We start from the raw sequence: 22,825 nt of genomic DNA, 5'->3' as shown, positions 1-22,825 counted from the left end.
CAAGTACGCCTCACCCAAGACACATACAGGCGCAGTGGAGGTTGAATTAAGCTTCATATCAGAACCCGCCCATCTCCATATCGCCATGTACATCAGAAGAATATTCAACGAATTGCAGTACAGCACATGTGAGATACTTGGAATAGTAGCGCCACCGACCTTGGTAGCCAATCAGTAGGGTATGATCCCGGCCAGCATCGACTTATCATTGAATCTTTCTCGACGGAGATCTCTACGAACTAGTGTTCTATAAACTTGAGTTTGGACATGATGAGATGATGACATGACGAGATGATGATATATACTAATGACTGGTCCAGTCATGTTCGTGGCTCGTCGGCCATCGGGCACACCCTCACAGCACTGATGAGCAACAACCACATCAAACTCTTGTTTGCCACAACTTGAAACATGAACAACAGCAACAACACCTCAATACGAGAACACGTCACGAGAAAAGAAAGTCCTTCAAGACTGGCGATCCAGCAAACTCCGGGTTGAGTAAAACGCAACTATTAATAGGTCAGCCGATGTACGCTACCTTTGTTATCGATAAACAAACTTGAGAAAGTACGAGAGCCCTTGTTTCCGCTTTTCCAGAAAACGGGGCCTAAATCGGGCTATGCCAGACGCGTTAGTAGAGCGTTTGGGTGGAGTGATGCTGCATGAGGACATGTGACTTACATATTACGGATTTGGGTGGGAACTGCGGCATGGAACCCGCGGCATGAGGGAAGGTCTGGAGCAGCTTTGTGTGCAGATCCTCAAACTCCGAGTATCTGAATACAATCAGCACATACATTACAAGGTGGCGGAAAGATGGCCTACCTCTTTCGTATCTTCATGGGACCACCCTGCAACAGTTAGCATGTGCATGAGAGTTCATCACCTGGAGATAGGCAGCATCTCGCAGCTCCACCACGGCCTCTCTGCATGAAACCATTTTTTGGAAAACAGTTTCAAGCAAATGATTGGCTACGGAAACATCGCTCTGCAGACTAGCGCATCTCGATGCGGCTCGGAACTTACATCCAATGTCTCGACGGTGCAGTTGAAGACGACGTAAGCCCCAAATGCGGGTGCCGTGCCGCTGATAACAACGTAATCATCTATCGTGACACGCTTGGCCCAGAGGACTTTGCAGTGGTCTGAACCCTCGTCGGTATGGTCCTCGAGGCCGATGGGAGTGGGGCGGCCGTTGTCAGCAGAATAGTTGCTTATGTACGAGGCATTGCGCTGGTGGGATTGCCAGTAGGGTGGGACCACGCTGCCCACGCTGTTGCGGTCTGGAGTAGCAGTGGCGGGTTTTGCCCCATCTTGGGCTGGCGATGAAGACGGGTCTCCAGTTTCAAAGCTCGCCGGCTCCATCCATTTACAGTAGATGGCTGGGCAGGTGGCGCGTCAAACGGGAGGGCGGTTGGTATCTAGAAGCTGCCGCGGCGAGGTGAGGGGTAGATATGTACAGTGTGGTGCTGCAACAGCTGGACCGGTGCATGCGGCCAGTCGCGTCTAGTGTCTTGTTGACGATGAAAGAAGAATTGGCGGCCTTTGCCTCTGCTCATCTCAACCGAATGATGCGCAGAGCAGGCTAGGATGCGAGACCCTGGGTGAATGACTAGCGGGTGCTAGGGCTGTGGCCAATACGAACAAGCAAACCATTGCATCCCTGCTCAACCGAGGGATTTATGGGATACTTCCAATACAGCGTCTCGCGACATTCCACGGAAAGCCGCCCTTTCCACGCCGACTCCACAGCGCCTGATGGCTCGAGTCACGGCCTGCCGTCCTCAACAGGCATCGTCCCGGGCGAAAAGGTAGGCGGGGAAACGCACGCACCCGCCCGTGAGCTTTCCTATCTGATACTCCACTAGCTTATTGCTTCCCGTCAACACATCCCTCCCTTTATATATCACACGCCGCCTCTTTTCTCCAGCCTCCTCATCACTTTCGCTGAAGACGTCTCCCATTTATATTCGATTGTCCACTGTCTGTCGCTGACTGTCTAATAATTTAATACCTTTGCTGCATCTTCACCCGCGTCTTCGCGAATTAGTGAGTCTATTCCCCAAGAGTAAGCCGTCTCGATGGCAACGAGATGGCAAACCTAATTTCCGGCATTCATCTAACACACCAATAGTTCTCCTCCATCCATCCCCGACAATCACCACCTCGACCGTCAACATGCGTTCCGTCTTCGCCCTTAGCATTGCCGCCTTCACTGGCTTGGTCGCTGCTCAGGACACTACCCAGCAGAACTACCCATACACTATCGACCCCGAAACCGTCGACCAGTCTACTAGGGGTATGTAGAGTCATTTCCATCTACTTTGCGTCGTCTAACAACCCCCAGATTACTGGTGCGACCAGAACAGGGCACAGTGCCCTCTCATCTGCCTCCAACAGCCCGGCGTAGACTCCATGACCACCGAGCAGAACGACTGCGACTCCGATGCTCTGACCTACACTTGCGTCTGTGACAACGGTGTCGCTCCCAACATCACAGAGTACTCGCAGACCCTGCCATACTTTATCTGCCAACAATGGGGAAACACCTGCGTCGCGAACTGCAACGGTGACAGCACCTGCCAGAGCGCGTGCCGGTATGTTTGGTCAATCTCGTTTCAGTAAAGACACGACTAACATGATCAACAGTGAGGACCACCCATGCGGAGCTCAAGACCCCTACCGTGGCAACACCTCCCTCCCTACCACCATGTCCTCCACCGCCGCCCCAACTGGCTCCAACGGCGCCGCTACAAACACCATCCCCGTGACCGGCTTCGGCGGTGCCTCTGAGACTGGTTCCAGCAACAACAACAACGGTGGCTCATCCGACCAAGGCGGCGCTGGCTCCCTCTTCATGCCCAACGCTGGTCTCGGCCTCGCCGCCGTATTCGGCAGCGTCTTCTTCGGCTTCGCCGTCCTCTTGTAGAACTGAGGAAACAACAATCTTGTCTTGCAATCTCAACTTCCAATCTTCGTCCCATTTCCATGCATAGCGTTTCCGGCATAAAAACTCCAGTCCTTTTCGATACCCAACTTGGGGCATTCCGCTCTCTTCATGACAGCCTGGCAAGGTTTTGTCTTTTGATTTATTGCATGGGGTTCATGGCGTATTCATAATCGCTGATAGGGTGTTGGATAACTAGCCTTTCGGGCAAAAGTAGCATTACTTAGTATGCAGTTGTAATACATTGAACGCCGAGGTGTTGATGATGAGGAACTACTATCTCTTCTTCTTTGTGCTATATGACTGTGATTGGCTGGTGTTCAGGTGTTCAAGTGTTCAAACTCCCCGAGTGCCAAAGGAATACGACTAACAGAGCAAGTTACCGAAACTAGAGATACACTTTTGGCGGTGATTCATCCCACCACAATCTCCCCTGCAAACTCTTCCTCGGACTCCGGCGCCGCGGAGGATAATTTATCACACCCGCTCTTCCTTGTTCGATATACACGGCGCGTAGATCTCCACTTCCTTCTAAACTCCCCGTTCGTCGTTTGACTGGTGACGGTACGTCAGCTAGTGGTGGTGAGGTGGAGATCAGAGGACTAGGAGGCGTGGGATGCGTGATGCTGAAATCCGGTTCATCATTTCTATCTCCGAGTAGGTTGCTCTTGTTGACAACAGTAGAGGGACCATCGAGAGGCGAGACGGGTTGTGTAGGCGTAATTGTAAAGAGTTGCTCCACGGATACGTGGAACATGCGTGAACCACTCGATACAGATCGCTGGAGCAAGGCTCGTTGTGGTGGACCTAGGTGGAGCGCTTGCATGGCTTCTGGGGAGGGGACGAGAGTGGGGTTGAGAGAGGGCGAGGAAGGTGCTGTGTCTGGAGGGTATCCGTGGGAGAGCAGGTCTGTGGTTGACGAGACGAGGGATGGGGGGAGCGTGGGTGAATCGTTTGTTGGTCGTGCTGAGCCTGCTACGGCATCTGTAGATGGCCAGTGGGTATTATGATACGAAGATGGAATAGACATTGATTCAGAGTGACAAGGTAGAAACCCAATCTGTGCAGTGGAAGGTCCGACCGTATCTGACGAGGTATCCTGGCAAGGAGAGAGGAACGGCTGATCTTGTGATGTCGATCTGGCTTCAACATAAACCATACGATCCTTCCCTTTGTCCACTTTGCTCAAGCGTCGAGGTTGCAAGAAGTCACTGAAGCTGAATTGCGAGTCTTTCCGCTTCCGCTCTCCACATCTCTCAATCTGCGTATCATGTTGTCGCAGCCTTTCGAGTTGCTCCAGATCGCCATCTCCAGAATAGTCCAACTCGTTGTACAGTTGTGCCTGTATAGTGTTTCTCCTTTGCGCCCGGAGCCTTGCCTGGAAGGTTTCCCAGTCAGTAGTGCCGTAGAAGCAGCTAGGGCCTACTTCGCCGTTAATATCGAAGTACTCGCTTACATTTGGCAGAGAAGCCAGACCCATTTCAGCGAGATCTTTGGAACGACGCTGGATATACAGGTCCTCCGCTAGACCACTTGTATAATCAGATACGCTTGATCGTTGGGTAACAGTAGGGTTGAGTGGTGGATGTTTATCTTCGGTAGATCCTCTTCGACTGCCAAAGAGGCGTCTGAGCCTAGCATTGACCTTCTCTATGATTTCGGCGACCTGTGACGGCCTACGCGCGTGGGACTCGCTGCGTATGGTATCCGGTGTAGGGGGCGTACAGTAGGCACTGTCAAGGTTCGAAGGTGGTTCGGTCATAGCTACGTCGTATGTTGGTGGTGGTAGACAAGGACAATTGATTGTTGTTTCATGAACACGCCCCAATGTTCCCCTTCGTTTCTTCAAGTAGCCACGCGTTTGGAGGAACGATTCCGAAACTCGTCGCTTAAGCGTAAGCTCTGGAGGGTAAGGTAATCGGTACACTTCTGGTTCAACTTCTGTTTGGCTGATGTTGACAACTACAGAGGGCTCGTTGGAAGGTATGTGTACCTGTATTTGAGAGGTCATGGTATCAAACAGTTTGAAAGCTGGTCGGAGAAGTAGGAGTAGAGCGGAAAGAGTGATGCAGATAAATGTTGTTGATCAATGTAGAAGCTTGACAACTGAATGACTCTTATGACTTTACTAGCCTAGCTATAACATTGGTACGATGAGCAGGAACTCGCTGGTATGGCCAATAACCAAAGTTATACATTTGTACCAAAGATTTCCGCCAATGAAACTTGGTTGATAAGGAACAGGGTGTTAACACAATGGCGCGGACCTGGCTAAACGTCAGGTAATCTGGTTGGCGGTAGTTTGGAAGCCCAGCGAAGCAATCCGGAGCAGATAGGAAGATTCTGCGCCCTGCACACGCATGCGAGAGAAACGTGCAGTTCCAGCGTTCCTGAGAAGATTGCCCTGTAAGATTCGCCAGGCCTGAATTAGTGCCACGGTTGAAAACGCTGCCGTGGTGATTCAAGTGGGGAAATTTCTGTGCCTATCATGTTCAAGCATTGGCGTCGTGGAGTATGGATACATCAGCCATCATTACCACAAAAAGTCGTAAATAGAGAATTGCATCGCCGGGCAATACGGCCCGCTCTTCTGGCATTGTGCCCGCATCGCGAAAGGATAGAAAACACACGAGAGCGTCCGGTGACATTATGAGCCTCCGATTGACAGGATATATTACCTAGCAGCGAGCAATGACCAGGAGGAAAGATGGGAGTAAAGATGTAGAAGTCGGCTTCAGTGACGTTGCACTACGGATAACATCAATGTTCTTTCTAGAAAGCGAAAGCGTCGCTGGAGAGAGCCTGGAAGAGATCCGGAAACTTCCATTGGCAGTGAAGATGTGGTTGTAGTTCAGATGTAGTGGAGAAAGTGGAAGGAGCCGGAGCTAACATTGAACGTTGGTAGGGCAGGTCGCCACGACTTGCCTTGCATGACATAATCCTTAGCGCGTCAGTCTGCAAACACGCCAAACAAACCTATGATGACACTACCATTCCGACTTTCGTGGTTCGCGAATTGAATCCGTCCTTCCATGTCACGATAATCCTCAAAGGCTCGTGATGCCGCCTCGAATATTACCAAGAGGGCCTAGTGCTCTATCGTCGCGATCGGCAGTCTGGGTCCGTCTGCAGCCCCAGCAGAGGTTTGCTTCGAGCTCCGCAAATGCGCCGGAGGTCTACGATGTCGTCTGCGTAGGCGGTGGACCGGCAGGTTTGAGTCTCCTGACCGGTCTGAAAGCATCGCCAATTACAAGCGGGCTGAAAGTTGCGCTCATCGAGGGACAAGATCTACACAAGAATCGGTTACCACAAGATGCGAGTCTAGGGAGCTTTTCGAATAGATGCAGCTCCCTTACCCCAGCCTCTGTGAAAAGCCTACAGGGTACGAACGAGCAGGTAGAATTCAAGATAGTGCTGGTCTGACGTGCGTGGAATAGAAATCGGAGCATGGGCACATGTCAACACACCCCGAGTGCAGCCATACCAGGAGATGCAAGTATGGGACGGCGTCACCGACGCGCGAATATCTTTCGACTGGCACACAGCGAAACCTCTCCTTACTCCTCGTAATCCGGCGCAACCCACCACAATCGCCTACATGATCGAGAACGTCAATACGGTCACTGCTTTGTTAAGTCGGCTTGAACAACTAGGCGGAGTCGACTTCTACACGTCTACAAAAGTCAATTCAATAGATCTGGGTACGGATACAGAGAAGATGGACTTCTCATCGTGGCCAATGCTCACACTATCCAATGGAAAGACACTGGCTGCCAGGTTATTGGTCGGAGCCGATGGTGCGAATAGCCCAGTGCGGACTTTTGCAGATATTGAGTCGCGAGGCTTTGATTATGGTAGACACGGTGTGGTGGCTAGTCTAAAACTTGAGGGGCAAGGCTGGGGCGGTCAAGATCACAAGATTGCATACCAGCGGTTCTTGCCAACCGGCCCAATAGCTATGCTGCCCCTTCCGGGCAACATGTCGACACTCGTGTGGAGTACCACCCCGGAACGTGCCGCAAAGCTCAAGACACTGTCACAGGCTGATTTCGTTGCAATGGTTAATGCAGGCTTCCGACTGTCACCCACAGACTTGGAATACCTTCACACACTTTCGTCTGGCCAGACAGAGGAAGTTGCATGGCGAGAGAAGCATACGCCCGTTGATGAACACGCGATACCAATGCGAGCAGCGCACGTGCAAGACGGCACAGTCGCGTCCTTCCCACTTCGAATGCGGCACGCCGATACCTATACTGGTGAACGAGTTGCATTGGTTGGCGATGCAGCGCATACTATACATCCGCTCGCAGGCCAAGGTCTAAACCAAGGCCAAGGTGATGCTGCAGCACTTGTTCGGACGATATCACACGCAGTGCAAACCGGTCAAGACATCGGTTCAACATTGGCGTTGGAGAGCTATACCAGCGAGCGATATGCGGAGAATAATGCAATGCTGGGCGTATGCGATAAACTACATCGTCTATATAGCGTCGAATCGGGCCCGCTTGTAGGATTACGAAGTCTCGGGTTGAGAGCCGTCGATGCAATGGGCCCACTGAAAGGCTTCTTCATGAGCCGGGCTGCGGGCGGTTCGTAGCATCTTGTAACTTTATCTGTATATGCATGCATAGCTTGGCAACAACAAAATCAACATAAGATTTCCAAACCACGCAACCTTCCGATATGTTGTTCCGCGCACGAAATAGTACGGCTTACCTATCATCATAGTCATACCATTTTCCCTGCACGTAGCCCCACAAATAATCTGGCCCCTCTCGGAAGTGTCAAAACAGACTTGTGTCCTACCACAAGTGAACTTACATGCTTCACCATCGACCATGGCTGACCACAAAAGCGAAATCGAAAATTTTGGCAACAATGATGATTTCTGGATCTTTGGATACGGGTAAAGCAGCCGGATGAACAGGGTTTCTAGATACGAATAGCTAACACCTCGGTCTTAGGAGCTTAATATGGAAACCACCGCCACACTACGGTACGGCCCGAGCATGCCCATGACAAAAGCAAACACGCTATTCTGTGCCTTTTGGAGTTGTGTTTCTTTGTCTGACGGTGAGGAATAGATCAACGGCTTCCAGGATACATTGAAGGATATGTGAGGAGGTTCTGGCAGGTATGTTTCCCTCGATTGATGCGGAGATGTGATGTGAGAATCTTCTTTGCTAATGGTAGTAGGCGAGGTATGAACATCATCCGATGGATACATGGAGAAGCGGGGTGGGTTATGCAGAGTACGCTAATGTTGGTATGATACAGTGAAGATCACCGGGGAACGCCCGAAGCACCAGGACGTGTTGTCACGTTGATCGATAAAGCGCATTGGGAGACTCTGACAGACATTGTACGTCGTCCTTTTCCCCCTTGACCTCTATCCGTTCTACTCAGCATACCCAACTGCACCCAACATGCCTTTCCCCCAGAAACCTAACAGCAAGAAAAACAGCATGAATCCACCGAGCGAGTGTGGGGCGCTGCATATCATATCCCCGCCTCCCACGTCCAAGAAGTACGCCAATACCTCGACATCCGCGAAATAAACGGGTATTCGATTCAATTTACTCCTTTTCATCCTGCGATTAGTACGACAGAAGTCACCTCTCCACCTCGCGACTCGGAGCCGAATGAAGCCGAACGAGGCGTGTGGTCAGGTATCAGAGCTACCAACACAGTGAGTGTGAAGGAGGAGGCGGGGAGTATCAAGTGTTTGGTGTATATTGGGTTGCCAGAGAATCCACAGTTCTTGGGTGCGCAAGATCCTGATGCATTGGCAAGGAAGATATTGGAGAGTAAGTTGTTTCTCTTTTTTTTTTTGCGTCTGCTGGATTACTTCCTATTTCTTCAAGAAGATCCTCATGCTGATGTGATCCATAGGCAAAGGGCCAAGTGGCGAGAACAAGGAGTACCTTTACAACTTAGAGACTGCCCTGCTTGGATTGAGCTATAACAGCGAAGATGCTCACGTGAGTGATTTGGTACGACGATGCAAACAACTGGAGCAGGAGGCTGGAATCGGAAGAGACGAGGGAAACAGCGGCACTCAAGGGTTATACAGGGTAGGGAGCACAGAGGAACAAGAGGAGGTCGAAAAGTAGTGTGGAGCACGCCGGACAAGTCCGTAATGTAACATGACCATGTGGCAATACGCACTTTGACAAGATCGAGCCAATAGAGGCCTCTGCGAAAAGTCGCTTGGGTGATTATGATTACGAAGCAGATTGACCTGCATGCATCCACTCATAACGCCAGATATATGCATGATGCACGCTTAGAATATACAAAGAAGAGAATACTAGAGACTATGCCCATGCGCCGACTAGTGCCATTAATAACGCCCCGCCTACGACACTGGCACAGGCCTGCAGTCGCCGCTTCCCACGTAACGTCACATAGCTTTCGTCACTAAGAAAGTCTTCAGCTAGAAGCTCTACCAAGCCAGCAAATAGCAACAAGCCACTAGATATGGCGTTCATGAAACCCACAGTCAGTAAGCCAGCTTCACTAGCTGGGTCGTACAAAGTGTGGATAGCCAGGCCTATTGCTTGGCCAATGGGTGTAGTGGTTCCGTAAGCTAGAGCCATTAACCACGGTTTGGGTGAACCGACTGGAAAGCGGACGGCGCTGATCCTGGAGCCGAGTGCGAAGCCTTCGAAGGTTTGGTGGAAGGAGATGGCTACAAGAAACACGATAAAGGCGGTGCCAGTGGCGACTGAGAGGGCCATACCTATGAAGATGGAGTGGAAGAGGATACCAGCCTCCAAGAGGAGACATTGCAATAGTAGCTTCTTATTTTGGGCTTCCGTTTTCTCGGCGTCTTCGGACGAGTTGCCTCCAGATCCATGGGTATGATGCTGAGCATTGGGACCGGGCAGTAGGCGAGACTCGTCTTCTGAATGCTCTTCATTCTGACGTTCCAGCTCCTCCCTGCTTATCTCAAGATCGGAGTCATCATCGTCGTCCATGGACTTCCGGCTCATGGGATCGCTAGGCGTCATCGGCGATGCCAGCGAAAAGGACGGTGATCGGCCTGCCATCAGATTGGCCGAAGATTCTACATCATGCAGCACGATGCCTGGCACGTTGCCACTTATTCTCGGTGTGCCGTTGCTAAACCTCCCATAACTGTGGCTTCTCTTGTGTCCTGGGCGCGCATTCGCATGATGATCATCGAGGCCTAGGTCGTCGTAGCCAGTCGCGTGTGAGTGGCCTGCTCCCCTCGATGCGAAGAACATCTCAATTCCTACCACCATGAAGACTGAGCTCATGGCTATGAAGCCCGGCATAGCCGAGTAGCCTTCATTCCAGAACCGGGGTAGGCATGGGTCGGTCAGGGATTCGAAGGCGGTCGGGAGAAGATGGACGAAGGCGGTCGCTATTAGGACACCGGTACCGAAGTGTCTGGATATGAAGAGGAATTGGTGCGGAACGGGTATCGAGGGAAAGCGCTTGACAACAATGGGGAAGGAGCAAGCTGCGAGAGGGTCAGTAGTGCATTGGAGATACGTCAAGTTAGATGCGAACCTGCAGTACTCAGTGTGAGTATCAAGAACAAGGCGAAGACATGTACAGGTGTATTGTAGTGTCCCTTGCCGCCTTTGCTTCCGCATTTCGGTCGCTCGTCATTCTCCTGTTGTCTTCGGAGCAATTCCGCATGGAGAATATGTGCAGGAATTTCTGAAAGGCCTAAGGTCGAAAGACGCGGTTAGTTTACGAGCGCCACCATCAACAGAATAAGCACGCATGGCATACCTTGTATAATTCCGTCTGCCTGCATGGCGGGTGTTGACAGAGCTTCCGAACGTCCAAGGTACGCGCGGTTCCGTCGCGCGTGCCCAGTAGTTGCCGGGGGCCGGGGGCTCTTTGTTCCTTGGCTCTTTCACTTATTCACATACTCTTCGGATCCACATATCGGCGTGCTCACTTCCCTCTGACCGCAAACTGCGTCTGTACGTGTGTTTGCGGGCTTCACTTGCACTGCATATACAAAAAGTATTTCCGAGCGCGCCGGAAAGCCAAGAGTGCGTCATACCCGGTATCAATCGAACCTCAGACGGCAACTCATCAACACTCGGTAATGCATAGCGTCTCTAGCGAACTCAGGCAACACTTGTCTAAGTTTCTATTCGATGCATGAATGAGACTATCGCGCGCCCCGGCTTCTGCTAATATCGGTTGTGGCGTCCTACACTCTCATCTCCAGAATTCTGGACCGGCAACATGCCCTATGAACGTCACGCAACTTTGGCCACTGGCCGTGGATGATACTATTTTTGATACCTTTCGGTGGAAAGCGACCCGTAAACTCCATCGCCTACATATATAGACAGAAACCGTGCGCCGTTCGCAACCTTATAAAACCATTTCGCGTACGGGTTTAAGACCAGCATAGGCCGTAGCGTCTTCATCATCATTTGAGAGATTGGCATCGGCGGAGACACCCCGTCCCACCCGACTTCGCTTCTGCAGCCTAATACGAATCGGGTCCTTGATAGTTTCACAGCTCGCGCCCCTCCATCACCTCCAGTAACATCAAAGACGATACCGCCGCAGCCCAACATCGTCCCGGCAGATGTCAGAACCAAAATGGTGGTACTCGAGTATGGATTAGGAATGCCTGGCCTAGTCACCACTCGCAACGTCTTCCCGGCTACACCCTGCTAAGCCCCACCATCTACCACATCTCAGAACAGGACAACTCGGCATATTGCTAGTTCTGTGACGGGAGGGACCGCTCGAGGGCCCGAAAGAGCTACCGAAGGGAGATTTAGCGGCTCTAACCGACAATGTCTAATCAACAAGACTTCTTGTTTGTCGATGCAGCTGAAGCGAAGACGTCTCGCCAAGGTCGCCGCAATGCTCGTTCTTTCGTCATGCAGAACGCGCGCAGGAAGAACCCTTGGTCTACAAGCAAACTTGGTGCAAAACAAAGGAAAACTGGAAGTCCGGAAAGCGCAAGTCCCAACAGTACATGTGCGTCCACGCCAAACACAACCACACCAAGTCCACCAATTCTTGCGAACAAGTCTGATTACTTTTCCTCCCCAGAATCCAAAGGCCATGCAACAGTCAAGAAACATGTCTGTCCAGACTGTCAGATTTTTCTATGTCGCCCTGGTGAGAGGCTTTGCCAAAGGTGTCTTCTGCTCAAGCCTGCGGCGCCTGCAGAAGACCCAAATAATCAATTGTTCGATCCTTTTCGGACTTCATCTGTTGAAGTTACCCGCAGCGTATCGGAACTGCTGAAGCATTGTAAGTTCCAGTCCCTGCATCACTGTTTCCATGAAGGTTTTCCAGTTTGCCGGGTTCGTGGCACGGCAACCCTGTTCGGCGCGTTGGCCAAGAGCGCAGTGCAACAATAGGGAGAATGCAGAGTATATCATGTAGTCGATTTCAGGGCGCCAAATAGTTCGATGGGCAGTAGTCTTGGTGTCCGCACACTGACTAATATCGTGTAGTTTCAACGGAGATGGCACCAGGTATAATCGCGGTCGACGTCCGTCATCGGTCTACCTTGATGAAATCGGACTGGTTCGGGACGGCCATAAGTAACCCAGGGTTCATGCACAGTCTTCTCGCTACGATCGCGCTACACGCCTACGTGTTCGGAAAAGGTACCATCGATGCCATCCTATACCATCGAGCACAGGCGACTGCTGCTGTCAATGCCGCGATACTAACACCAGATGGCATTTCGGACGCGAATATCGGTGCAGTGTTCAACTTACTTACTATAGAGGAGAGTCTCCTTTTGCCATCGTTCGAACAGCACGAGGACCACACTGCGCAACTCAAGATCCATGAAAGAGGCTTGCAAAGAATGGTGCAGTTGCGTGGAGGACTAAGAGCAATCAATACGAATCGCATCCTTCAGGCCTTTATGCTTTGGTGTGTAGTTTTCACTCCTACGTTCTGTCCCGAACCGGTTTGGCATGTGCTTACTGAGCATCAGGCATTCGACCGCTCACGCCATCTTCAGCTTCCAAGCGCCAAGCCCCTCTACATTGGATTTCATCAGCACAGCAGGCCGCCCGCGTCATCCTCCAGGCTATGAACCGCGCATCTCGCAACATCTAATTAACTACTGCCGGGATGCAGGTATCAAAGAGTCGCTTAACGCCCTGGTGGAATCGGTGCTTTTCCTGATAGCCGATCTCAACGTTTGGTTCAGTGATCCCGAAAGTCCTCTAGACCCTCTCGACATTCAGAATTTCTCTTGTGTATTGGAGTGCTCTCTTCTAACATGGTTGCGCGAGAACGAGCATCTTGTTACCCCTCTCGAAGACGCACTTTGTGTTGCGCTGCTCATATTCACAGTACGCACGACAGAAGCAATGAAGCTGCAGTCACACGTCCACCATCTTCACTTTGCAGCAAGCAAGCGACTTGAGAAAGCATTGAACTGTACCATCCGCAACGAGTGGCAGCATTGTCCCGATCTTCTGCTCTGGATCCTCTCTATTGGTGCGATATCAGCAGAACCCTCGCCAGATAGCACATGGTTTGTGTATCAAACATCGCTCGCTTGTGCAGAATTCGATATCCTATCAGCTGAAACGCTTCTCGAACGACTACATCTCTGCGGCTGGGTTAGCTACAAGCTCAATGGTGCTGTATGTCATTTATGGGACAGGGTTGTTGATCTCAGGTTAGATGACCGTACATTCTTGCCCATGCATTCGTTTGCTTATACTTGAGTTCTTCTTGTATGTAGGCTCGCGCCATTATTCGAAGCGCCATCGAAAGCTGAAGACGCCAATAGCCCCGTTGGTCCGTTACAACACCACGTTGCTGAGCCAGATTTCAACGCGTGGGAAAGCATCGACTGGGCTGCTCTCAGTCTGGGTCCCGATCATCCGAACGAAGGATACACAGACAATCCCGACGATCGAAGCGCAACAGCAGAGGCTTGCGGCTCTGGAATGCCAGACGACTCGTTGTACACTTTCGGCAGTGGCTATGCTTTCACGTGTATGTGCAACCCCAATCGCTCTAAACCCCCATCAATACCCGTATTGCTGGGTGCTAACGTTCTTGGTGAATGTACAGGGCCCACGACCCAGCATTCTTACGCACACTGGATGAACGGATCGCACAACCATCACGAGCAATAGGCCAGGCTTTTGAACGCTGTAAAGTCATTGACTCGATGTGTATACATCTGCACTTTGTCAGTTGATCGGCAGCATTCAAGCCTAGGGTCAGCTTAGCCTTGGGCCCGTCGCTAAGCCAGTCGCAGTGGCCTTGCATTCGGTGTTGCGCTTGACCAGAGCCACATGCGACTGTAGTTGATCTTGTCAGATCTGTAATGTTCTGCAGGAACTAGGGGTTGCAAAAGTGCGGACGTCGGGGTGCGTACTCGCAAGAGGAAAGCGCCTCGAGGTGCTGATGTCGTTGAAGGACCCTCTCGAGTCCGATACTGAAAGAGCTTATCGTTTGTCTACCATTGCTCTAAGAGGGTTTTAACGCCATAAAAACCAAATAACGCTTACATCATAGCCTGTCCAGGAGGCCGTCAATATAGGAATGAGTCTGCATCTCTATCGCCATAACCGATTGGAGAGGACATGAGGTCGACCCGATACTACATGAGTATGGCATGTATTGGAGAATTTCACTATGTCAGCTGTGGCCAAACAATGTGGCTTCCTTTCACCCTTGGTATCTCTTAGCGTATCAGGCGCAGACCTTACGTAATAGCCATACCCATTACGAGCGTATCGTTACTGTATCAACGGATATAGTGAAGGGGGTAATTCAGTGGTGAACTCTCACACCACTTGCGAAGAGTCGTTCGGTCAAAGCCTCTACCTTCACCTTCCATGACAAGCACGAAAGAAAGCCAGGCAGCAGTAGCCTGAGATAGAGGCGCTTATCTACTTATCAACTTCACGAAGTTTCTTGTAGAAGTTCCTACGGGCTATCACAATGTACACCCGTGCAGACTCTCTCACGCCCTTGTCTCTATGATTATATATTCATATTCCCTTCCTCCTTCCTCAATGAAATACATTCAACACCAATTCGCCCACCCTACCTCCACCTCACCAGACTCATTCTTTGATCTGTCTTCTCTATCAACAAACAGCTAAGACAACCACCTGACAGCGTCAAATGATCTTTAAATCTTTTGTAGAAATGCGTGCTTGGGGAACTACGGCCAAAGACGTTTTCACTAAGCTTCCAAACGAATTCTTGGATCAAATCTTCGCTGATGTGGACCGAGAAGATTTGAAAAGCTTGATCAAGACGCATCGATCCTTCAAGAAGTCCGCTCAACGCCACTTGTTCCACACAATCCATATTCCAGCACAGTCTACCTTGGCCAAACCATTTATCACCAGGGCGGATGAAGCTGGCTACCTACCGGGGCGCTCCGATCGCATGGAATGGAAAGTTGAACAGAGAAATCGACGTCCAGGTCTCAACCTAATGCCCCCATTCTTGCTACCCATACCAGACGCTCAGATCCCACCGAACCACAAGCAAGAGAAGTCTTACGGAAAGGTGATGGCCCGACAGCGTACCTGTGCTCTGTTTCTGCAGGCTATCATGTCGGTACCGTATCTGGCAGACTATGTGCGTCATGTTCGGATAGATTCCGAATGGGGTGCACCGCTCTTTTTCAACACGCAAGCCTATACGATTCTGAAGAAACTGCCCAAGCTGCGTAGCATCGAAGTCGCCGTTAAAGATCGGCTGGCGGGTTCAGAATGGAACAAACTCCAGCATGTTTGTATGCAGCAACTATGGACTATGCTCGAAGACCTCCAGATCGAGACAATCACCTTGACGACACCAACGCTAAAGGTTCTCAGCAAACTCATTCAGATACCTACCCTTCAGTCTTTCGTAATCAGTCCTGACACCCCTTGGCATATCGCCCCTGGCCTCAATATCAGCTATTTAGAGTCAGGTATCCCTCACAACTGGCTCGAGCCTACCTTCCTCTCTAACCTCACACACGTCAACTTAGGAGATTTCAGCATGAGCCCTATCGCTATGGGAAGACTACTCGGCCACGCCAAGAATCTCCAGTCACTACTCATCACCATCACTTCTCTTCACGCCTACCCAACTCACATTAGATCTGTCGGCGCTACCCCACTCGCCACCGTCATAGACATCCTAGAAGTAAATACAGGGCTTGCTTCTTCCCTGAAAGAACTAGGACTGCTAGAACCGCTATATGCACACTTCACGAATCCTGCTGTCCAAGTTTACCATTCCATCCACGCCGATTTTTCGTTCCTCAAACATCTGCAGGTCCTGAAGATTACCTCGGCCTTCTGGTACGATCGCACCTGCGAGCTACCCAACGCACCCAAAAATGCTTGGATGTGGAAGAAACAGGACCGCTGCGCTGTCCGCGCATACAGCCTCGTCCCTCCATCACTCCGCGAATTGGAAATCCAGTTCATGTGGCCCGAAGTTGTTTTCGTCTCGGGCGAAGGCTTACACGAACAGTTTCTTCTCACATCCCAGACCACGCAATTGAAGGGTTTTGGCTGGATCAGGGAGTTTGCGGACCAGAAGCAACGCAGGGAAGGTGTTTTACCAGAGTTGGATTGTCTTAGACTGACCGAGTTTCGAGAGAATAGCGGATACAGGACGCCAAGTCCTTATTCACCACCAGAACTAATGAGGGAAGTATTCGAAAGTGCGGGTATTGAGCTTGATATTCGACTTGCGAGGTATAGAAAGAAGTGGTGAATGGGAGTACTACATGCACGTGCAGGATATATTTGGGCCCTCTCGGAGTTTGACGTAGGAGGTAAGACTGGTTTCAGCTATCTAGATTTGTTCTTAGTATACTGCTAAGGTCTATAGACAAGGAAGCTAGATACATGAAGAGCTTCTATGCTTCCAAACATGCCAAAAATGTACTTGATTCTATCGCACTGCTCAAATATACGAGACGCCAAAATCGTCACGCTTGGTGATGAAGCTAGGATTCGACAGCCTGGCCAGAATGCTAGAAGTTGGAAGTCATATAAAACCTCTTCTTGAAACCCGATGTCTGCAATACCCATACCTGACTCGGGAATTTTGTCTCTTGTTACTTATCGGAAAATAGAGGGGCTGTGGAGCATTGAGTAATAGTCTTCGCGATCCACCACACTACGAGTACAGCTAGTGCACTAGCTATAGTCTGTAAAATTTCCAAGGAGCTGTTCAACTTGGTTTCGGTCTCGACATAACCCTCGTCGGCCGGGAAACAGCTATGCTGCTGGAAGTGTGCTAGCAGTTCGTCCTTCTCGGCTCATCGCCTATAGAGCCATTGATCGAAGGCCTTAGCATCGCCGAGAGGAATTTCGCCAACACCGAAGCGGCGCCGGTGGATATGGGTCACCGGAGCGTTTTGATGCTCGATGTAGAGATTTTGAAGACTGTAGATATCCTGCCCAAACTCATCGGGACTAGAGAACAGTCAGAAAATTGAGCCACTAGTTAGGATAAGGACTTACGGGATACCTTCGTATGCTATAGTGCAGTCATACATCCTCTGGACAGTGGGATTCAATGCTTCCAAGCAGAATTGCAAAACCTCAGTCCTTGGTAAGAGGACATTCTTGAGGTCATGGATATTCATCTTGTTGGCCCACTTCTTGCTCATTCCCCGTGTGTTACTGAACGAATTCGTGCCCTCAGGAAAGATGAGTAGCCACATCGCGTGTTGTACGCTAGGATTTGAAAGGTGGCTCTACGGCATGCATGTTGTTCAACTTTGTGCATCCCAGCATATTTCCAGTTGGGCTGTTCTTAACGATTGTGAGTGTTGCCAGCTTGGGTTCTTCTTTCGTCTTGCTCAACTCTTTTCTTCCGCTTGTAGCAAATCATTCCTCGATAAGCCAAAATCAGAAATTCCACTCTGTACAACTTGATAATGTCCATTCCGTCTCCAAAGACACTGATGGCGACGACGACGATGACGACGACGATGACGATACTCTGGACAACGAAGGTCTGGTACCAGACAGGCTTGCCACCATTGCGCTTCTCAGTCACTTACCACAGCAAGCGATAACAGCCACACCTGGAGACGTCTCACCTTCACTGAAGCTCTCCAATACAATTTCGTCGAAAGGGATCGGTATTGGATATGCCGCGTCGGTTCTTGTCCAAGTCATCAGCATCACTATAATCTTCATTTACTGCCAGGCCGAGGCTTCTGACTCAAAGTTCTCAGCAACTACACCCCTGCGTACCGTCTTATTCTTAGTTGGATTTTTGTGGGCTGCGTTCACGGTACCCACTGCATGTTGGCTTCATCGTCGCCCTGGACCGCCATTACCCTGGAATGTCGGCAACAAGAAGTCTAAAGGAGGCATAATCCCAGGGCTTCGGATTCCCATTTAGATTGTGTTGCTACAAATTCTCTAGTCGAACGACCAGATGCGAGTGTTGCATATATAATATCCTAACAAAAGCCTTTCATCGCTTAATACGTTTTTGAGGAATAATTTGGTTATTTTGCGATCAGCTGTAAGCTTTGGTGAGAGTGTACTACTGAAGAGCAACCCATCTGTACTCCTATGTGATGATGTGCATAGGTTGATTCCAATACCGCGGGCCTATGCGACGCGTTCAATGGCGTCGATACTGCTTAGTACTACCAACGGAAAAACGAGAATGTACCTCCTCCGCGTATCGACCTGAGACTTCCCATGCTTTGAAACATATCAAGTGTGTAATTCCGTCTATCACGCCGCGATAACACTGGAATTGTCACGCTCCTGCCTCGTCGACACGGCCACTTCCTTGCCCCTAATCTGAATTCTCAACTCCATCCCTTTATCCTCAAACGCTTTCTTTAACTCGAGCGGCGGATCCCAGTCCACCGACACATCAGGCTTGTAAGCCCGGGCTCCCCTAGCCATCTCACCAGATAAGTTATTCAACTCCAACACCGCAACATGCTTCAGGTAAGGGAACTGTGAGGGATGAGCAGCAAGTTCATAGATCCATTCCCAAGCGGGCTTCATCTTCATCTTGGCTTCGTCAGAGGTCATACGAGAAAACGCTTCACGGTAACCTGTGCCAACAGCGAAGATCCCAGAGCTACCGGTGAAATCTACACGGAGTGAAGATATAGATGAAGGCAGTAAGTGGACAACGGACGGGCGGATAGTTCCTTCGCGCTTCCACAGGAAACCCTGTGGGCCGCCGTGGCTGCTGTAAGCTGCTTCCTCGAACCACAAACTAGCGGGTATCTGTAGTCGTTTGAGGACGGACAAGCCCGAGAAGGGCATGCGGGGGCTTTGACAGTACTGCCAGCCGTTTCTTGGGTCCTCCAGTATCGTCATGTCCGTTAGGGTTTTTGTTGCGTATACCAAGCGCTCGGCTAGGGCGACCATGGTGTTAGCGTAGTATAAGTAGTATTTGACGTCGAATTCTCGTAAGACAACGTTTGGGTATTGTTGTGCGATGATTGGGGAAGAGCGGAGCATGCAGTCGTTGAGAATAAGACTCATGCCGATTCTTCGATGTGGTTTCAATGTATTGAGCATGCCCATGAGTGTTGAGTAGTCCTGAACGGCTCCGCGGACCTTTTCTTCAAAATCCGCAATCACTTCTTGGTAAGGTGTTTCAGGGAAAGGGCGAGCGTTGATCTTGAGTGTGACGTGTCGGACAGCCGGGAGAGAGTCCAGCACTCCCTGTGTTGCATCTGCCAGACGGAACTCTGCCCGGCTATCAAACACAAGCTCAAGATAGCGTATCGGCCCGATGAGAGCATCACTGGAGTTGATGGTCGAGCTGTCGTCGGATTGTGTCCCGTTCTGGCTTCGATGAAGGCTTTCAACAAGCTCTTTACATGCTTCTTGCGCACCGTTCCCGCGTACCAGGACTCTTCGAATACTATGGCGCACTGCATTTGCCGGTGGAGCGAAGCTTGGATGGGCCTTGCTTAGACGCTCAAGCGTTTCATGATCATCTACGAAGTACTCAAATATGAAAGCGACAATCTCAGCCGGTATTGTAGTAAGGGTAAGAGTCGACATATTTTCTGTATGTTGAGTGAGGGCAATTAAGGTTGTTGCCTACAGGAAGATGTGGGGTGAAGTTACACTTGAGGACCAAGTGCCGGGCTGCCTTAATTGGCCAGCTGATAGTCTTTTCCTCTTTACTCACCGCGCCTAGAGTTTCTTTCCATTTCTGCTCACCGCGCTGCCTGGAGCTTTGGACATGACCCTAGCACTTGCATGTAAAGCGTAGTTGTTCCTTCGAATTTACATCATTGATCTTGGAAATAAGAGCCTGACTATGGCCGACAAACGATCTTTAGAAGATGCTAGTCTTGTTATTAAATTTTTCATTTCATTCTCCTTCTAGTGTAAACGTAAATGTGCCTATTTTAGGCAGTCAACTGTGCGGAAACATGACTAGCTCCCCCAGATGTAAACGCTCAATCATACAGGAAAAGATCAACGAGCAAGTGATAAGGCCATACCAAACAAGCCCAGCAACAAGAGAACAAACAGGGGCTCCCATTTGTCATGACCAGCGCCGAGTAAAATGCTGATCTCAATGCTTTCCCGCACCTGTATACGCCATAAATGCAATGTATGAGAAACGATCATAGACTAGCCTCAGTGCTACCGTCGTCAAGATCATCGGGATTTGCGACATCAACGTCGTCGTCCTGATCCGAAGTGCTGTCATCGTCGTCATCAGCATCATCCTCGTCCTCATCCTCATCTTCGTCTTCATCGTCTTCATCCTCGTCATCGTCATCCTTTTCTACTGGCATGCCAGGTACAGGTCGCCATTGCACGTAGTCGTGCTCGACCCAGCGCTTACTCCGCGGAAGCACGTATGGGTCGAATGGAAAGTACGCGTCCATCAGGAAGGCCTCTTCACCTTTCTTGCCGGTGAGAGCAGTCTCTCGGCCGCCGATACCATTGAGGTAACCACTAGCCAGACTACGAGAGAGTCGTACACGCTTGTTTGTCTCTACCAGTGTATCGACGTATGTGAAGCGGAGGTGCTTGGCGATGCGGCCAAATTGCTTGACAATGTCCGGTGCACAGATTCTGAGTGGGTTCAGTTTGCAGAAAATGTTACGGCGTACGATTTCGAGGGTTGATCGGTGCCACTGGAAGTCGCCTTCATGATACATGATGTCCGCGTCGGTAGGCAACGCGCCATCAGGTGTGACAATGAGGTCGCGCCACCGGAAGCAGAAGGCGTATAGTAATGCCTGTGCGATAGCGTAGTATGTGCCGTATCGGCGTAGGTCTGGGCCAATGCACTTAGGCTCGTGCAATACACGCAAGCGCTCAAGTTGCGAACACAGTGTGTCAAAGACGTCGCGGACCACGAAGCCGGGTACGTGAGCGCCACGCGCAATGTAGGAGGCAAGATAAGCACATGCGGATGCTCGTATTAGTGGAGGTCGATTTTGATCGACAGCTAGTTGCGAGCAGGTATCTACGAACCGCACCATGAAATCCGTTGACATCTGGCTGAAATGGAAAAGCACGAACTGAGTATGCCGTGAGCGGTAGGTCGGGATGATGATGGACTGGAATTGGGCGATAAGAGTCTGGTATGTGCGGTCCATCTCTTGAAGATCTCTCCGTTCGAAGATTGAGTCGTAATAGGAAAACTGTACGTCCATGACTGTATCGAGCTTGAGCATCATATCTTTGATGTCCTTGAGCCGTTGTTCTTCCGGATCTAGACTCTCCTCGCTTGATACAGAGCCGTCGTCGCTCACGTTGTCATCATCTTCCTCTTCGTTGATGGCCTCGCCTACCAGTCGCTCCTCCAAGTCGTCGTCAATGTCGTCCATGTCCACCTGCATCTGCGCATCGATCTTGCACAGCTTGTCTGTTACGAGTGCCAGGATCTCGCCCTTGATCTCTGGGGCGTACTCTGTAACTCTGAATATGTTTCGGATGTACTCAACGTGGGTCTTCGCGCTGTCGTTGGAGAAAGGGAAGGTGCTGGAGATGACGGGTGCGAGAAAGGAACTCGCCATCGGACTGTAGCGTAATATGCCCATGAGAGTCTCGTGTATGCGTGCTTGTAGGCGTACTCGTTGGATGGGCGGATCGTCCTGCTGCCTAGCGTTGACAGACGGCGTGTTCAGGAACATGTCGACAAGCATCTGCAGCACAGTGGACATGTAGCTGGACTGCACTGAGAGCAGCCTGCGCAGGAAGATTCTGTAGGAGCGCAGAAAGTCGTCATTGCGCGCTATCCAACTGCAATCGATGACAGCGTGTACTAGACCCTTGCAGTTGCCGTCCAGTTTTGGCGTGTGTTCGGTGAGTGCGATGACGTATTTTTGCAAAAGTCGTGATAACGGTGCGCTTGTAGATGTTGGTGCTTCCTTGAAGAGGGCTTTGAGCCCGTCGTAAGCCGCCTTCTCGCCTGTTGCATGCTTCTCTATCGCCCGCCGTACCTCCTCCCCCACTAGCTCCAGACTCTTCTCGTGATGCTCACTTAGAATCCGTACGTCGACTTCGGGGTCGAATGTGACTCGACGGCGTTTGAGTTGGCTCGGCGTAGTGTTCTCGGCGTCGGACGAGTTGTCGGGTTGTTTGCGTTTGAGGCTGCCACCTGCGCTCGGTGCGGCGGTGCCGAGAGTCCTGTTCATCGTGGCAAGAGCGACCATGTTGAGCGGAAATGGTTGGCGAATGGTTTACATTTGAGCAGGAGCGTGAAACGTAGAGAAGTGTCGCCCGTCGGTGCGTTGGTGAAACTGTTAGTGAGGACGGCGGGGGTGGACGCACGCGACTGTGCTGCGAAGTATTGAGTCCCGAGAGAATTTCAGCGGGTCACTTAGGTAAGCCACACCTGTTCACCATGGTTCGCCGATCCAACACCAAAATCACTGCAAGTTTTGAA

The 22,825-nt window shown here is 50.8% G+C and overlaps 10 protein-coding genes across 10 annotated transcripts; 4 read left to right on the top strand and 6 right to left on the bottom strand.

Annotated features, from left to right (window-relative positions):
* Nucleotides 1-448: 448 nt before the first annotated feature.
* ALTATR162_LOCUS7669 (uncharacterized protein) lies at nt 449-1,368 on the bottom strand (the record flags this gene model as incomplete). The annotated part of the gene is made up of 5 exons (XM_043315297.1): nt 449-512; nt 563-620; nt 685-779; nt 829-854; nt 1,030-1,368. 5 exons carry the CDS (start codon nt 1,366-1,368, stop codon nt 449-451), a joined length of 582 nt encoding a protein of 193 aa, XP_043171232.1.
* Nucleotides 1,369-2,181: 813 nt separating this feature from the next.
* ALTATR162_LOCUS7668 (uncharacterized protein) lies at nt 2,182-2,932 on the top strand (the record flags this gene model as incomplete). Its single annotated transcript, XM_043315296.1, has 3 exons — nt 2,182-2,302; nt 2,351-2,600; nt 2,653-2,932. 3 exons carry the CDS (start codon nt 2,182-2,184, stop codon nt 2,930-2,932), a joined length of 651 nt encoding a protein of 216 aa, XP_043171231.1.
* A 406-nt stretch (nt 2,933-3,338) lies between these two features.
* On the bottom strand, nt 3,339-4,712 carry ALTATR162_LOCUS7667 (uncharacterized protein; the record flags this gene model as incomplete). Its single annotated transcript, XM_043315295.1, has 1 exon — nt 3,339-4,712. The coding sequence occupies one exon, from the start codon at nt 4,710-4,712 to the stop codon at nt 3,339-3,341; it is 1,374 nt and encodes a 457-aa protein (XP_043171230.1).
* A 1,298-nt stretch (nt 4,713-6,010) lies between these two features.
* Nucleotides 6,011-7,550, top strand: ALTATR162_LOCUS7666 (uncharacterized protein; the record flags this gene model as incomplete). The annotated part of the gene is made up of 2 exons (XM_043315294.1): nt 6,011-6,332; nt 6,388-7,550. 2 exons carry the CDS (start codon nt 6,011-6,013, stop codon nt 7,548-7,550), a joined length of 1,485 nt encoding a protein of 494 aa, XP_043171229.1.
* Nucleotides 7,551-8,824: 1,274 nt separating this feature from the next.
* On the bottom strand, nt 8,825-10,745 carry ALTATR162_LOCUS7665 (uncharacterized protein; the record flags this gene model as incomplete). Its single annotated transcript, XM_043315293.1, has 5 exons — nt 8,825-8,877; nt 8,935-8,977; nt 9,454-10,442; nt 10,493-10,654; nt 10,721-10,745. The coding sequence occupies 5 exons, from the start codon at nt 10,743-10,745 to the stop codon at nt 8,825-8,827; spliced, it is 1,272 nt and encodes a 423-aa protein (XP_043171228.1).
* Nucleotides 10,746-11,754: 1,009 nt separating this feature from the next.
* Nucleotides 11,755-14,082, top strand: ALTATR162_LOCUS7664 (uncharacterized protein; the record flags this gene model as incomplete). Its single annotated transcript, XM_043315292.1, has 4 exons — nt 11,755-12,220; nt 12,427-12,856; nt 12,921-13,616; nt 13,683-14,082. 4 exons carry the CDS (start codon nt 11,755-11,757, stop codon nt 14,080-14,082), a joined length of 1,992 nt encoding a protein of 663 aa, XP_043171227.1.
* A 1,024-nt stretch (nt 14,083-15,106) lies between these two features.
* On the top strand, nt 15,107-16,681 carry ALTATR162_LOCUS7663 (uncharacterized protein; the record flags this gene model as incomplete). The annotated part of the gene is made up of 1 exon (XM_043315291.1): nt 15,107-16,681. One exon carries the CDS (start codon nt 15,107-15,109, stop codon nt 16,679-16,681), a length of 1,575 nt encoding a protein of 524 aa, XP_043171226.1.
* A 550-nt stretch (nt 16,682-17,231) lies between these two features.
* Nucleotides 17,232-17,639, bottom strand: ALTATR162_LOCUS7662 (uncharacterized protein; the record flags this gene model as incomplete). Its single annotated transcript, XM_043315290.1, has 2 exons — nt 17,232-17,388; nt 17,437-17,639. The coding sequence occupies 2 exons, from the start codon at nt 17,637-17,639 to the stop codon at nt 17,232-17,234; spliced, it is 360 nt and encodes a 119-aa protein (XP_043171225.1).
* A 1,033-nt stretch (nt 17,640-18,672) lies between these two features.
* ALTATR162_LOCUS7661 (uncharacterized protein) lies at nt 18,673-19,971 on the bottom strand (the record flags this gene model as incomplete). The annotated part of the gene is made up of 1 exon (XM_043315289.1): nt 18,673-19,971. The coding sequence occupies one exon, from the start codon at nt 19,969-19,971 to the stop codon at nt 18,673-18,675; it is 1,299 nt and encodes a 432-aa protein (XP_043171224.1).
* Nucleotides 19,972-20,546: 575 nt separating this feature from the next.
* On the bottom strand, nt 20,547-22,592 carry ALTATR162_LOCUS7660 (uncharacterized protein; the record flags this gene model as incomplete). Its single annotated transcript, XM_043315288.1, has 1 exon — nt 20,547-22,592. The coding sequence occupies one exon, from the start codon at nt 22,590-22,592 to the stop codon at nt 20,547-20,549; it is 2,046 nt and encodes a 681-aa protein (XP_043171223.1).
* Between the last annotated feature and the right edge of the window lie 233 nt (nt 22,593-22,825).

Source organism: Alternaria atra (genome assembly GCF_907166805.1).
Source record: "Alternaria atra isolate CS162 genome assembly, contig: 28, whole genome shotgun sequence".
Taxonomy (NCBI): domain Eukaryota; kingdom Fungi; phylum Ascomycota; class Dothideomycetes; order Pleosporales; family Pleosporaceae; genus Alternaria; species Alternaria atra.
Note: the sequence above shows the minus strand (reverse complement) of the source record. Positions and strands in the feature narration are given on the sequence as shown.